The 16,429-nt window shown below is 39.6% G+C and overlaps 1 protein-coding gene across 1 annotated transcript in view; it reads left to right on the top strand.

Moving 5' to 3' along the window:
* The first annotated feature begins 9,446 nt into the window (after positions 1-9,446).
* The window catches only part of LOC117346194 (vomeronasal type-2 receptor 26-like), a 66,034-nt gene continuing 59,051 nt past the window's right edge, over positions 9,447-16,429 (top strand). Inside the window, exons 1-2 of the mRNA XM_033915597.1 lie at positions 9,447-9,623; positions 11,626-11,752. Coding sequence (XP_033771488.1) covers positions 9,447-9,623; positions 11,626-11,752 — 304 coding nt within the window. The remainder of the gene's footprint in view (positions 9,624-11,625; positions 11,753-16,429) is intronic.

The raw sequence follows: 16,429 nt of genomic DNA on the forward strand, positions 1-16,429 counted from the left end.
AGGCAAGGAAAGAAGACACGCCTCTCGGCTTGAGCTGCCTCTAACCCAGTGGATTCAAACTCAAATCCTTTTCAGGGCCACATTTTGGATTTGTAGGTACTTGGAGGGCCTCAGAAAAAAATAGTTAATGTCTTATTAAAGAAATGACAATTTTGCATGAGGTAAAACTTTTTATAGTTTATAAATCTTTCCTTTTGGCTAAGTCTTAATAATAATATTGTCATTTATAGCTAAATAGACAAATGATCAAGAAACTGTTTTTTTTTACTTTTGTGATTATGATAAACATACCGAGGGCCTCAAAATAGTACCTGGCGGGCCGCATATGGCCCCCGGGCCATGAGGTTGAGACCACTGCTCTAACTCCACGGGATACCCATGACCTAAAATGGTGTCCCCATGGGATCCCCATGATCTGAAGGGGGAACCCAAGAGATTCCCATAGACCCCATTCCTGTGCAGCTCTCTGCAAGAAAGAAGAAGAGAAAAAATGGACAGCAGACACTGGAAAGAAAATTAGTAGAAGATAGACAAAAAGCAGAAAGAGAAAAACTAGGACCAAGATGATGAAAAAGCAAAATGACCAGATAACAAAAGGTAGAAAAAATAATTTTATTTTCTATTTTGTGATCACAATATATCAGATTTGAAATGTGTATCCTGTCAGAGCTGGTGTTAAACAGTAAGCGTGAACTGGGGCCTAAAAGAGAAAGGAAAAGTCTTTTTTATTTATTTTGTTTATATCAGAGAGTCAGTGTGGGGTTGGAGAGGTTGTATCCCTATATTTCTACTAAGATTAAACTCCTCTTCTATTAAACTGTGCTAGCAGTTTGTAGCGCAGAGGGCCATGCTGCTCCCAAAACTAATAGGAACTCTATGAGTGTCGTGAGCAGCATGGCTCACTGCGCTAAAAACTGCTAGCGCAGTATAATAGAAGAGGCCCTAAGTATCTTAATAAAGTATTCAACCCCCAACTTAGCCTGTGTTATAGATTTTGGCCCCTTATGTGATTTGAGTTTGACACCCCTAACCTAAGGATTTAGTTCAGCAATTTCAAGATTCTTATAGTAACCTTTGGAGTATTGCCTTCTACTGAGGCTATTTTGACCTTTCTTCATACTGTTTCCCCCTACTTTTATGTAGAGTCAGCATGATGCACTTACTAGTCCTGTCCGGCTTTACTCACTTGTACTATTTTTGCTGGACAGGGATTTAGAGGGCAGGTTGTAGGCCATAGGGTTTTCAGGGTTTTTTTTAAGAGCTTCCTCTGTGACTTGGTTGAATGAATCCCAAATGGTTGTGCATCTTTCTTTTCCATTTCTAAAATCTGATTTGCTTTCTTAGCTGCCACCACACATTGAGCTAGGGGTTTCAATGTATCCTCAGTGATGATATCCAGATCCTTTTCCTGGGTGGTGAGTCTTAACATAGAAACTTGCATTACATAGCTATAGTGCAGGTTCTCCTTTCCCACATACATCACTTTGCACTTGATCACATTTAGCATCATATACCCATGCACTAATCTCTATTTTCAAAAGAAAGGTGCCTTGAAATATAAACCAAGTGGTGCAACCGGTAGGAAAAAATCTCAGCCCATCTTCCTGCCTACTGCTTCTTCTTGATTTGTCCCTTTTTCCATTTACTTCAAGTACCTTCACCAAATACATTCACTCTAAAACAAATATGCATACATTTTTAATGACTAGGTTGAAGAATATTTCCAGCTTGAAAAATTTACTCAGACTGTTCCCCACTTTGTTTTTATTCTTCCAGAGGCTCCAAAGAAAAGCCAATACTATTTAATGTTGTCTTGATTCACTTGCAAAGCAATACCACTCATAAAACCAATGCTAGGAAGTTTTTCTTCATCCAACGGGTGGTGGACAGTTGGAATGAGCTTCCAGAGCGCGTGATAGGACAGAGTACGGTATTGGGGTTCAAGAAGGGATTGGACAATTTTCTGAAGGAAAAGGGGATAGAGGGGTATAGAAAGAGGATTACTACACAGGTCCTGGACCTGTTGGGCCGCCGCATGAGTGGACTGCTGGGCATGATGGACCTCTGGTCTGACCCAGCAGAGGCACTGCTTATGTTCTTATAAATCATTCTAGATTTCTGTGCGTACTATTTGAAACATTTCACTCTGTAGCCCTCAATCTCACTCCTTGGAGTGATAAATCTCACTCTTTGGGATGGTTCATCCTTAGCATCTCTGTAAATTCAGGGACACTTCAAGTTTCAAGTTTAATAAAACTTTGATTTGATCCAAAATCATAATTCAATGCGATTTACAAATAATGATAAAATTGGGGTAAAAAAAACAACAATCTCACTCTTTGGGATGGTTCATCCTTAGCCTCTCTGTAAATTCAGGGACACTTCAAGTTTCAAGTTTAATAAAAATTTGATTTGATCGCAAAATCATATTTCAATGCGATTTACAAATAATGATAAAATTGGAGTAAAAAAACATTAATCAAACCAGACGGTTAATACAACTTTAGACCAACCAGACACAGAAGGTTAAAAAAAAAATGAAGGGTTAAATACAATTTGTAAACAAATGAAAAGGACAAGGTGATGAAACAATAGGATGGGGGAAAGGTTACCCGCTCAATTTTCACTTATCAGCGTTCTAATACTCTAACATGCATCCTTAAAATGCCAGCTTTTCAGGAGACTTTTAAACTTACTAAGTAATTTTTCTCCCCTTATATTGATTGGAAGTGAATTCCAGATTTGAGGGGCCTTAACAGAAAAGATCATGTCTCCTTCAATAAATGAGTCTTAGTGAAGGTACTAAAAGGAGAGATTTCTCTTCTAATCTTAAGGATTTAGTAGGAATATAAGGGATTAGAAAGGGTTAAATACATTTATGTACCATCCTCTTAGGAGTATCCCTGGATTTGTGGGGAGGGTGGAAAGAAGAGAATTGGCCTAATGTGAGGCTGTCTATGTGTAAATGACTAAATCTCCCCAAAGGGGGAGCATGTAATACCAGGTACAGAATACATTCCTTTATAAAATGACCCCCAATTTTATAAAGGAGAGCCTAACAGGAGCCCAGAAACAAGCAAATCTGCAAATTATGTGCTATTGGATGCTATGACCCATGTGATATAAACTGTTCTCTCAGAGTGATTAAAAAAGGATTATATATTCATTATTTTATATTTTCTTGACAGGTCAGTTATATTTCACAGAATATTTATATGAGTGACCCTGTTCGATATCCTTATTTTTATCGGACTGTCTCCAATGAGTTGCATCTCTGTGTTGCGATAGGCAAGCTACTGAAGTATTTTGGCTGGAAATGGGTCAGTATATTTTCAACTGATGATGAAAGTAGTATGAGATCTGTCCAGATCCTCAAAGAAGGGATTGAACGGAATGGTGGCTGCATTGCATTTCATCACACCTTTCCTCACCGGGAAAAAACCACAAAATTTGATTCACAGCAACTTCAAAGAACAATTAAAGAATCATCAACTGTGATCATTCTCTACTATGGTAAATACTCTGACTTTCCACTACCACTTATACGGGAATATCAAACATATGCAAAAAGTGGCAAGGTTTCTATCACCCTAGCTGAGGTAGAATTAATAAATCCAAATATAGACTTATATCACTATAACATAAGCAACAAGTTCTTTATATTCAAACCACAAAAGAAAGTTATGCCAAATTTTTTTAAATTTATCCGTGAGATGAAACCTGTCTGGCTGGCAAGTGATTTGGAAGCTAAATTTTGGTGGGAAGACCTGTGTAACAGCAGATGCCCAAAGATGATCAGAAGAGACTGCAAGTTTTACAATATGGTTTTCTCTCAATGTTTCAGCACATCCTTTAGCAGCAGCTACAGTGTATACAATGCTGTGTATGTCGTGGCACACGCACTGCATGACATGATCATGTCTGGCTCAAGAAATGGCACCACATGGACTAGAGAAAATAGGGAAGTTTTGCACTCTTTGCCATGGAAGGTAATTTTAGTATTTGATACCAGAATTTTTTATTCAAAAGAAAGAGTGGTATCCTTTGCTCAGAGTGAGAGGGAAACTTACACAGGAGTAGTGAAGGTGACCTTTCATCCTTAACCACCTTCTTCCCCTCATGATTTTGATAAATACACCCAACAATCATGAACAAACAAACACGATGAAGTTACAGGGAAATACTTTTAAAACCAATTGGAGGAAATTTTTTTTCACTCAGAGAATAGTTAAGCTCTGGAACACATTGCCAGAGGATGTAGTAAGAGTGGATAGTGTAGCTGGTTTTAAGAAAGGTTTGGACAAGTTCCTGAAGGAAAAGTCCATAGTCTGTTATTAAGGAAGACATGGGGAAGCCACTGCTTGCTCTGGATCGGTAGCATGGAATATTGCTACTCCTTGGGTTTTGGCCAGTGTCACACCCGCACTCTGGCGCTGCATTGCGAGCCCAGGGATCATGACAAAGTTCTTTGGCCTGGCGTGTCCCTTACCACCAAGGGACCCTTCAGGACTTTGCCTGACTTCTTAACAGCCTAATAAGGGCATGCAAGGGAAGAGTCCAAGTCAGAATGCATTAAATCAAAGTTTTATTATTGTCATTAAGCAAAAGGAACAGCAGTTTCAAAACAAACAATCATTATCATGGGGCAAACATAAGCTGCTCAAACAGGGCAAAATCCTCAAAATCCAGTGTCCAGGTTTTGGTAAGCCCCATCTTAGCCTTCAGTCCCCCTGCCTCTGGACTTTCTTAGTATTCCACTACACAGTCCTTTTCACCAGGGCAGGTCGTTTAGGCACATCATCTACGGGGCATTTACAACGCCGCTTATGCTCCAGCAGCTGTGTCAGTTCATGGGCATGTAAGCCTAGCAAAGGAAAACAAACCTTAACAAAAACTGAGTAACCAAAAACCTGGCCAGCATGTCACATGGTTTCACCAGCTTAATGTTTCCTCACACACTGTTGATCTGTAAAAAGTAATCCTCATTTGCACAAGTTTCAAAAGGCAAACTTAGCACACCCCAGACTGGGAAGAAGTTTTCTTTCTGCTTAGTCTTAGCTCTGGGTACATGCAGGGTTCTCAGCACGCCCTGCTGTGCCGTTAAGGTAATTAATTATGCACAGCTGTGGGGGAGGAACGTTCCTGGCTCAGCCTAGCAGCTAGCAGGAAAATACTTCAAAACATTTGTTAGCCTCAGAAATAAAGCTTTTGGGCACAAACTTAAAGTTTACTATACAAGGAGAGACATACAAATCCCCTTCAAAATAAATCCCTCTGTTCTCTGGTGGCTCCACAATTGTAGCACTACACATATCTCTTACTGTATGTCAATATCCATGGGCACCACCTCCGGTCCTACCAGACTTTCTTGTGTATCCATGGCTTTCCCTGGGGTTCCTTCCCAACTCTCAACTTCTCTGCATCCACCATCTGCCAGTCTGTAGCATCAGACTCCTCTGGGTGAAGAGAGAGTGACTGGCTCTCTCCCGTTTGCCTCCATGCTGCTTCCCCCCCTTAGTATACTGCACTGCCTCGTTTTAAGCTGTGGAGAGACACTCCCCCTCAGCCTAGGTGGGGGAGGGGCCTTCCACACACAGGCTTGTTCCATCTGGCTATGTGCAGGTTCTTTTCCAGCCTTAACCCTTGCCTGGATAGGCTGCTGGAAAGTTAGTAATCTCCTAGCATGCTTAGGGACAGGTTTAAACCGTGTGCAGCTTTTCTGCTTCAACTTTTCCTGACCTGCCTCTTCTGACTCCACTTCAATATCTGAGCAGTAGTCAGCTAACTCTGTAGTCTATCATTCTACTTAGTCAGCTCTTTTGCAAAGGGGTATAGTGTATTTCTTCCTTATCTCTGTGGCAAAACCCGGACTGGACTTGGGTTTGTCACACCAGGTACTAGTAACCTAGATTGGACACCATGAGAATGGGCTACTGGGCTTGATGGACCATTGGTTTGACCCACTAAGGCTATTCTTATGTTCTTATTCAATGCATTTTAAATGACCAGGAAAAGTTTATATTCATTTAAAATACTTCTGTGGTGCTATCCAAAGAAATTCAGTGCTTTGATTAATTTTAAACCCCATGTTGAAGTGGGAGAGTTAATATGTAACATTCATAATATGGCCACATGATCTGAGATCTCCTGCTGAATTGAGATAATCATGAAATGTATCCCCCTGAAGCAAGCAAATCTTGGTGCTAATTGGCATTAATTAAAATCTTCATATATAAATTTAGGTGTGGAGTTTGTACTTAAATTTTACATGAGTCCAAAAAGGGGGCTTTGAAAGGGGAGAGTTGTGGTTAGATCAGGGGTATTTTTCAAGGTGACAAACATATAAAATAAGGTAGAATCCCTGCTTGATTTAGATGGTATAAATGGCCACACCTAATGATAGCTATGGCTCTCAATTCAATTCATGAAAAATGGAGTCTCAAAAGTATTCTCTGTCTCTATTTCTAGTTTCTGTGGAGGGTTTTTTATTTTTTTTTTTGGGGGGGGGGTTCTGGCTTGTATTCATCCTGACTCTAAGAACCATTTATAGAATAGCTCTCAGCAATGATTTTTTAAGCACCAGTTATTGAATCCAGTACTTTAAGTATAAAATAGACACCCTATCAAAAATAGCCCTCTAAGTCCAATTTTGGACATTTTCTGTAAAACACCAAAAGTTGGAAGTACAAGAACAGCCATTTTTGAAAGCTGGACTGCTAGATATCCAATTTTCTGTAATTTCATGTACTTGGATATCTAAGTCATCAGGATGACCAAATTTATACCTCATTTCTTACCAAAAAAGCGTCCAATTTGGAAACTTCCAAATTGACACTATTTGGACATGGGAGGGGCTACCATTGTAATGGACTGGCCACTCACACATTGCAACAGAGAAGTGAGGCTTCTTAAAAGGAACTACTGTGAACTTCACATAAAGGGTACCACATATACATCTCACCATAACCCCCTTATAATTGATGGTGAGCCCCCTAAACTCTTCTCAAATCAATTATACCCACCTGTCTACCAGTCATTTTGCCTGCAGGTGGTACCTATATGGCAGTAGTATAGTAGGGGTTTGGTGGTTTTTGGTGGCCTCACAGTTTCTACCCAAAATGTACTGGTTAAAGTGATTTATGATCCTGACTCTTCCTTTCTATGGTTCACTAGCCCACCTACTTGGCTACTTAAGACCTCTGTGTGATGCTTTACTAGGCTTTTCCAAAACCAGGTGCTGCTATTCTAGATACAAATATGTACTGATTCATTTTCACATGTTTTGGTGTTAGGAAGCATTTAGTGATCACTGGTGGAGTGTGGGGGAACATTAATTAATCCCTCCAGTGCTCATCTGGTCAATTTGGGTATGTTTTTTGACACTTAGATGATTCTCAAATTGGTCTACTTGAAATCATCTAATTTCCATCTAGGGCACCCTGGAAAAGGTTTGATTATAGGTGCAGGATGTACAGGTATATGCCGACCTATATCCCACCCATGACATGCCTCCCAACATGCCCATTTCTACTCTGAATGCACAGTGACCACTTCGATGTTTTGATTAGTAAGTTGTCCAAGTGTCAATTTTTGTGAGTTTTTGGATGTCTACGGTTCTTGATTATGTGCCTGATAGTAACAGTAGATGACTGCAAAAAAGTCTATCCAGTCTGCCCAAAAGTCAAATTCATATTAGTTCATGATTAAAAATCAACACTGAATGTGATATAAAATGTTTGATCCTCATCTTTTTTTGCTATTTCTTGGACAAATACCATAGAAATCCATGAGGTACTGTCTTTATATTCCATCCACTGAAGCTAAAATCAAAGCCACCTTCAGCCCATTTATACAATTTCTACCATAAAAAAAAACCAATTCTGAGGTTCAAAAATCATTAAAGTCTTGAACATTAGTTTCGTCAAGAAAAAATTTAGTGCCACTTTCAAATCATGTTTCGGTTTTAAAGATGAGTGTAATGGTGTGGTCTTTGCTCTTACAGCCCTAACTTCCTGTAGATCTGTCATTAAAGATGGAAGAATGAATTGAAAAGATAATATAGATATTCTTTTCTTTGTGCCTTCCTTCTCCCCATTTACTGGCTAGTCACATTATTTAATGGATTTTTATACTGTACTGTATACTGCACTTTTAGAACGGAATCAGAGAAGTTTATATGGCTGTTATGAAATAATTTTCCTAAGCTCTTCAGGTAGTTGGTCCATTCTTTAAGGTTGTGCCCATCTGTCAGTGGGAGGTGATGGAGAGTGCTTTATCTCCAGAAATGGCTTTAAAATTAGTTCACTATTAAATAATCACAGCTCTTAAACTGATTAAAGAATTTTACACTGTTTTATGCATACAGCTACATATAATGTTATGTGAAATGCTCAGACCCTACACCCCGTGATTTAGTGATAAAACCAAACTGGGGTTCATGTGGGGACCATCATGGCTTTCACCGTCCCCATTACCAACCATACCAGACTACTCAAGTGAAGACATTTTATCTGACTTTAGCAAGAATCTTAAAGATAATGATTCTTCACAAACAACTTATCTGGATATGGTGGTGTTGTTAATTGTACTGAACCCCAGACGACTTTAAAACTGCCAATGCGAGTTCTTCTCTTTTATTCTTGTTGGCTTTATTTCTTTATAATAACTGTGCTGATGTCATTGTCCCCCCCGACTCGAGTTTCGCGTCTTCTTCAGGGAAGGACACTGGATTGGCTCTCCGAAACGAATGAATAGCACAAACAGGGCTAACAGGGAGTTAGCCCTGTTTGTGCTGTTCATTCATTTCGGAGAGCCAATCCAGTGTCCTTCCCTGAAGAAGACGTGAAACTCGAGTCGGGGGGACGATGACATCAACACAGTTATTATAAAGAAATAAAGCCAACAAGAATAAAAGAGAAGAACTCGCATTGGCAGTTTTAAAGTCGTCTGGGGTTCAGTACAATTAACAACACCACCATATCCAGATAAGTTGTTTGTGTAGAATCATTTTCTTTAAGATTCTTGCTAAAGTCAGATAAAATGTCTTCACTTGAGTAGTCTGGTATGGTTGGTAATGGGGACGGTGAAAGCCATGATGGTCCCCTCATGAACCCCAGTTTGGTGTTATCACTAAAATCACGGGGTGTAGGGTCTGAGCATTTCACATAACATTATATGTAGCTGTATGCATAAAACAGTGTAAAGTTCTTTAATCAGTTTAAGAGCTGTGATTATTTAATAGTTTTATAATCAATATCACAGAGGAATAAATAATATCTCCCCATTATTAATTAATTTAAAATTAGTTCTCCTTATAGTTATAAACAAATGTTTATGTATGCTTGAAATTACCTGTTTAACCTGGCACTACTTAAAATGCACCCCTCATTTCTTAGCTCCATCATTATCTGAGGAACCTCCATTTTAAGAATGGTCTGGGGGAACAGATGTACCTGGATAAAAATGGAGAGCTCACCACTGGATACGATATTTCGAATATGATTGTTCTTGCTGATGGGACATGGAAATATGAAGTTGTTGGACATTATAACCCCAACGCTCCCCCAGGGCAGGATTTCACCATTGATGAGAAGGCGATCATCTGGGAGAGTTCTTTCACTCAGGTTAGATTTAAGTGATTGAAGATGGTGATCCAAACAGGTATCATGAAACTTGTCTTAAAATGGTCAAACGAATGGTGTTTTTTGGCTTTATGGGCAAAACGTTAGTTTCCAGATTCTGTAAAGATCACTTAAATTGGAGTGCTGATCCCAGGTGTGTACATATAGTAATTAGTCAATTGGGATTAATTAGCTGTTACAGGCATGTCTGCCAACTTACTAGGAATAAACTCCTGGCTCATTTGAAATAGAAACAAAGTGGATGGGGCTTCATCTATTGCTTTTTCTCTGTGATTACAAAGGGCTAGATTCACAAAGCCTACTGATGAACTTCTGACCACATAGCAACCTCTTTATGACCATATTTCCCTGTGACCTGATTCACTAGCCTCTGTCCCGATCATCCTCCGATCCGCACATGCAAATGAGGGGGAACGGCATTCAAATATAGGCAGGAAGCGATTAACTAAAATAAAAAGCAACACCGACTGGGCTGGCTGATCCAAAAATAAGTGACTGCTGAGGAACAGTCGCTGAAGTCCTTTCGAACTTCCCTGCCCTCTGCCACCCTGCTCTCTGTCCTGCTTCTCTGCTCCAGCCCTGATCTCCTGTTCTCTCCTGCCTGCCCCGAATCTCTTGTTCTTCTCCTGCCTGCCCCGAATTTCTTGTTCTCTTGCCTGCCCCGAATCTTCCATTCTTCCCCTGCCTACCCTGAATCTCCCATTCTTCTTCCTGCCTGTCCTGAATCTCTCTTGCCCTTCCCCACACTACGAACCCATGGTTTTAACCTGTGGGTTAAAACCACAGGTTCACAAAGTTTTTTTAAAAAAAGGTTGCTGCCCTTGATCATGTGCAGATCATCTACAGATGGTCTGCTCATGCATGATACAATAAAGTATGATACAATAGAGTATTATAGGGAAAGGGAAAGAAGGTACTAAGCCTCGAGGCAAAACAAAATCAACAAAAAGAGGCACTGGAGATGTCAAGTCCAACCTTTGGTCACAAATGTTTTATTTATAGTTTATATCAAAGTTTAATAATGAGTCTTTAAAAATGCATGATACAATAAAGTATTATAGGGAAAGGGAAAGAAGGTACTAAGCCTTGAGGCAAAACAAAATCAACAAAAAGAGGCACTGGAGATGTCAAGTCCAACCTTTGGTCACAAATGTTTTATTTATAGTTTATATCAAAGTTTAATAATGAGTCTTTAAAAATTGCTAGAACTGGCAAAGTTCCAAAAGACAAAGGCCTCCTTTTACTAAGCTGCACTAGGGCCTTAGAGCACGGAATAGCACATGCTAAATTGCCACATACGCTAGCCACTACTGTCTCCTTTTAAGCAGGCGGTAATAATTTTGCTAGTGTGTACTATAACGCACGGTAATTTTGTGTGTGCGCTAAAACCGCTAGGGCACCTTAGTAAAAGGAGCCCAAAATATTAAACAACTTTCCCAGAGCCAAAAGGAGCTGCTGTGAGAATTGAACTCACAACCTCCGGGTGCTTAGGAAGCTTCTTGAACCACTTGGCCACTCCCCCACTCAGAAAGAAGAAGGTGTTCTTTTTCAGGAAGTAAGTGGGATGTGAGGGGGCATGATGCTGTTTTTATCTATTTTGAAATTTGTTGGCTGTTCTGCCTTTTTAACAGTTTTTTTTCATTTCACCGTTTTTGTTTTTAATGTGATGTATTATGAATATTCAATTATTGATTACTGTAACCTATCTTTAGATTAGTGAGCTCTAAATATTATTATATAACTTAATTAGTTTTTATAAATTTATATCCATGAAAGTGGTCCCATCTGATCTGAGGTTGGTCTAATCTGTCTATGCACTGACAAGAATCAACACTTTTTGGGTATTTTTAAAAGTATCTTCCTAAGCATTAAATATGCTGTTACACATGATGACAATTTAAAAATAAATAAAAGGAACATTACATTTCAGAAACAACTGTCCAGTATTAAATGAAGTTATATATCAAGTTTTCTCAATCCTCAGACACCTCCACAGTTCAGATGTAATCCAAGCTGCCATCCTGGTTACAGGAAATTAACCAAAACAGGAGAGCCGGTCTGCTGCTATGACTGTATTCCGTGTTCAGAGGGAGAGATCTCCAACCAAACTGGTGGGTGATATCATGGAAAACATGGGATACAAATAAACAAAGGGTCTCTATTATGGTCTCTGTTCCTGAAATTAGGGAACGATGTAGATCTCCAAAAAGTGTAATTCAGTTTCAAGTTTAATTAAAATTTTATATATCACTTAACATATCTAAGCTGTGCACATAATAATAATAATTTACTTAAATATGGGGTGTCAAGTACAAACTAACAGACAAAGACATTTAAGCCCAAATTCTATAAGCAGCGCCTAAAGTTAGACGCCTATCTAAATTGAATAACAAGTTCAATTAAGCTTTTTAATCAGCTCTGATTGAAACATAGGCGCCTATCAAGAAAAAGCGATTCTGTAACAAGACGCCTATAAAAATTTAGGCGCCCTTCAAAAAATTAGGCACTATGCATGTTAGGCATGGGCGTGGCTACCCGTTAGGCGCCTTGTTTTAGAATCGCTGCTCTTATGCGTGCTTAAGCGCTCAACTAGGTGCCTAACTTTTAAGTGTGTCTAGAGCTGGCCTATTTACTTGGCGCCTCTAAAATAGATGCTGCTCAGCGTGATTCACTAAACAGCACCCAATTGTGCTTGAATCGCGCTGAACGGCGCCTAATTAGACGCCTAACTTTTAGGCGCTGCTTATAGAATTTGGCTTTAATTTCATACATATGATAAGGTGCTGGAAATGCAATTATTGATAGGATAGAAATTAAAAAAAGGTTAGTGCTGCTGGCTGGTATCCCTTTCATGGCTCCCTGATCATTTTATGAGGCCCCAAAGGACCCCACCTGGAAGCACTGGATGCTGGGTTGCTGTGGGGGCTGCCTGCCCCAATGTAAATTTTAATGCTGCTGGTGGAGTGTTGGGAACAGAAGGTTTGACTCCTATTCAAATGGTTATGGAACCAAACCTTAATGTTCTCCCTAAATATAAAGCCATCACTTGGTTAACTGTCAATAGAATTTAGTCTTCACTACAAACTAGTTTTGAAATTGTGCCAATTTCCTCAGACACAACTGTAAAAATGAATGAGCATGAAAGTTAAATAGCAGAGCTAGGAAATAAGTTAGAGAAATAAGATAAATCTATGGGTGGTTTACGGAGCACTGCTACATCTAATATTAAAGATAGTATATTTCTTCATGCTAAAATAGAAAAAATGGAGAATTATATGAGAGCTAAGAATCTTCGTTTATTAATTTCCTTGTCACACACTACCTATCTCCATTGGAGCTGTTAAAAATGTATTTGTGGGAGAGTTCTAAGATGGCTGCTTCTATTTGACTGCTGATGCAGACGCGTCTTATTACCTCTTCGGTTTCTCCTTCGGAATGCCGAAGAGAAGGGGAAAACGCGTTAGTGGTGCCTCCCGATGCTTGTAGGTTCCCCTTCCTACTATAGATGATTTCTTCAGACGCTTCCAACAAGAGCAAGAAACTTTGGGGATTTGCCCACTGCGTGTACCGGCTAGATGTTGCTCTGAGCCCCGACATCAGGACACCACCTCTACAGCCATTGCCATTGGGAGCCAGCTTTCCACAAGATGAAAGCACACCTGAAGAGGAGGAGCTCTCATCTCAAGAGGCCAGTGTTCTGGAGTGCTTGCCAGTAGAAATATCTGGGAGTGAGGTATTCCTCCCGAATGAACCCATGGCTGGGATATCTGGATCTATGGAGGATATCTGAACAAATATCTGGAGATATCTGGAGCTATGGAGGATCAAGGCTCTACTAAGGAGATAAAACTGATGAAAGAACAATGTCTAAGCACACCTGCATTTTCCTTTGTTCCTGTTAAATCTCCACAAGTCACCCTTGAAGCCCTTTGGGATCTGGTGGTGAATTTGGGGAACTCTTTTACTCCTCAAATTGAATATTTGAATAAAGAATTGGATAATCATAAAGAAGAAATTAATTCTCTCAGTGAAGATATGATTTTAATAAAATCTGATATACAAAAGAAGGAAAAAGACTTGAAAAGTGTTAAAAACAATCAGGATTTACTTGTAAGAGATAATTTAATGATGAGGAGAAAATTGGAAGCCCTTGAGAACAATAGTCGAATAAATAATTTATGATAATTTTCCTAGGATTTCCTCAATTTCCCCTCAAGCTATGATAAAACATTATTTTTTGGAAGTTTTGAAGATCCTAGAACATTCACTGCCTCTATTTACGCAGGCTTATTACTTGCCTATTAAATCTAAAGTTCCACAAAATAAAAAAGATGACGGTAACCTTCAGGAAGGTCCTTTGGACGTTTCCACTTTATTGGAACAATCTGAAAGTGAAGTGGCTACTCCAGCCACTCTCTTATTGACTGTAGCTTTGGCTCCAGATAAGGATTGGATCCTTTAACTTTTCTTCAAGAATAGATCTAGATGCTTCCTTGAGTGCTATATTCAAATATTTCCTGATGTCTTGAGGGAGACTCAGAAAAGAAGTAGATAATTTTTGATGTTGAAGCCTGAGGTGACTCAGCTAGGGGGTACATTTTTCTTCAGATATCCTTGCAAGTGTGTTATTAGATAGCATTCAATTAAATATGTCTTTGTAGATCTGAAACAGTTAGTAAGTTTTCTCTACTCAAAGCATCTTTGAGAATGTTGGAACAATATCAACAACTGCATCCAATTAGTAAAGTAGCTCTTTGTTTAGCAGATTACTAGTATACTTAGAATTGATTATGTTCATAACTAATTAATCTTTTTCATAATCTTGGATCCATATTATTTTTTGAGGACTTGAGGGTGTTCCAGTTAAATAGTTACTTCTGGGATTTTGAAGTGTACTTTATGTTTGGATAACACTTTCTGTACAAGATGTTATGCTTGGAATATAATTTTTAAATCTTATAAACAAATAATAAAAAAAGAATGTATTTATGGGAGAGATTACAATATACTAATGAGGATACCTTTGAGCCTAATAATCTCTACTACATTCCGAGGGCTTCTAGGGAGTTGGTAGATGAGGGGGAAATAGATGAACTAGTTTCACCAGATAGTTTGGATTTATCTCAATTTCTTGAATCATCTAAGGACACAATAACAAAACGTGCTACTCTGTTGGTAGTGTTCAAATCATAACTGGAGAAGCAAGCTATTTTAAAGTTCTCTTTCATGAAGAAAAAAGTTCTGTTTTGAGGCCAAGTTTCTATTTTTCCTACATAAGAACATAAGAATTGCTGCTGCTGGGTCAGACCAGTGGTCCATCGTGCCAAGCAGTCCACTCCCGCGGTGGCCCCTAGGTCAAAGATCAGTGCCATAACTGAGACCAGTCCTACCTGCGTACATTCTGGTTCAGCAGGGACTTCTCTAACTTTTTTTTGAATCCCTGGAGGGTGTTTTCCCCGATAACAGCCTCTAGAAGAGTGTTCCAGTTTTCCACCACTCTTTAGAGAGTGCCCTCTCATTCTCCCTGCCTTGGAGAGGGTGAACAACCTGTCTTTATCTACTAAGTCTATTCCCTTCAGTACCTTGAATGTTTCGATCATGTCCCCTCTGTCTCCTCTTTTCAAGGGAGAAGAGGCCCAGTTTCTCTAATCTCTCGCAGCCCAGTTTCTCTAATTTCTCCAGCCCCTTAATCATTTTAGTTACTCTTCTCTGGACCCTTTCGAGTCTGTCCTTCATGTATGGCAACAAGTGCTGGATGCAGTATTCCAGGTGAGGGCGTACCATGGCACAGTACAGCAGCATGATAACCTTCTCTGATCTGTTTGTGATCCCTTTCTTAATCATTCCTAGCATTCTGTTTGTTCTTTTTGCCGCTGCTGCACATTGTGTGGATGGCTTCATCGACTTTCAACCAGTATTCCCAAGTCTCTTTCCTGGGGGGGTCTCTCCAAGTACTGCCCCAGACATCCTGTATTCGTGTATAAGATTTTTGGTACCGACATGCATTACCTTACACTTATCCACGCTGAACCTCTTTTGCCATGTTGTGGACCATTTCTTGAGTGTGTTTATGTCACGCTGCAGATCTTTGCAATACTCCTGCATCTTCACTACTTTGAATAACTTAGTATAGTCTTCAAATTAAATCACCTCACTCGACTTGCCAATTTCCAGCTCATTTATAAATATGTTGAAGAGCATGGGCCCAAGCACTGAACCCTGTGGCATTCCACTGGTGATGCTTTTCCAGTCCGAGTATTTTCCATTTACTCCCACTCTCTATTTCCTATCCGCCAGCCAGTTTTTAATCCACGTGAGTATTTCAGCCTCGATTCCATGGCTCACAATTTTTTTAAGTAGTCGTTCATGCGGAACCTTGTCGAATGCCTTCTGAAAATCCAGATATACAATATCAACTGGGTCTCCCTTGTCTATCTGCCTGTTTACTCCCTCGAAGAAGCGCAGCAATTTGTCAAACAAGATCTTCCTTTGCTGAAGCCATGCTGGCTGGTCCTCATCAGATTGTGTCCATCAAGGTACTCAATGATGCGGTACTTTATCAGCGCCTATACCATCTTTCCCAGTACTGAGGTCAGATTTACCGGTCTGTAGTTTTCTGGAACACCTCCTTGAACCTTTCTTGAAGTTCGGCATAACATTTGACACCTTCCAGTCTTCTGGAATCCTTCCTGATTTGATTGACAGATTGGGTATTAGTTGAAGCAGTTCAGCTATAACCCCTTTCAGTTCCTTGATTACCCTCAGATGGATGTCATCCAGTCTCAGGG

The sequence above is a fragment of the Geotrypetes seraphini genome, chromosome 12, assembly GCF_902459505.1.
Source record: "Geotrypetes seraphini chromosome 12, aGeoSer1.1, whole genome shotgun sequence".
In the NCBI taxonomy this organism is placed as follows: domain Eukaryota; kingdom Metazoa; phylum Chordata; class Amphibia; order Gymnophiona; family Dermophiidae; genus Geotrypetes; species Geotrypetes seraphini.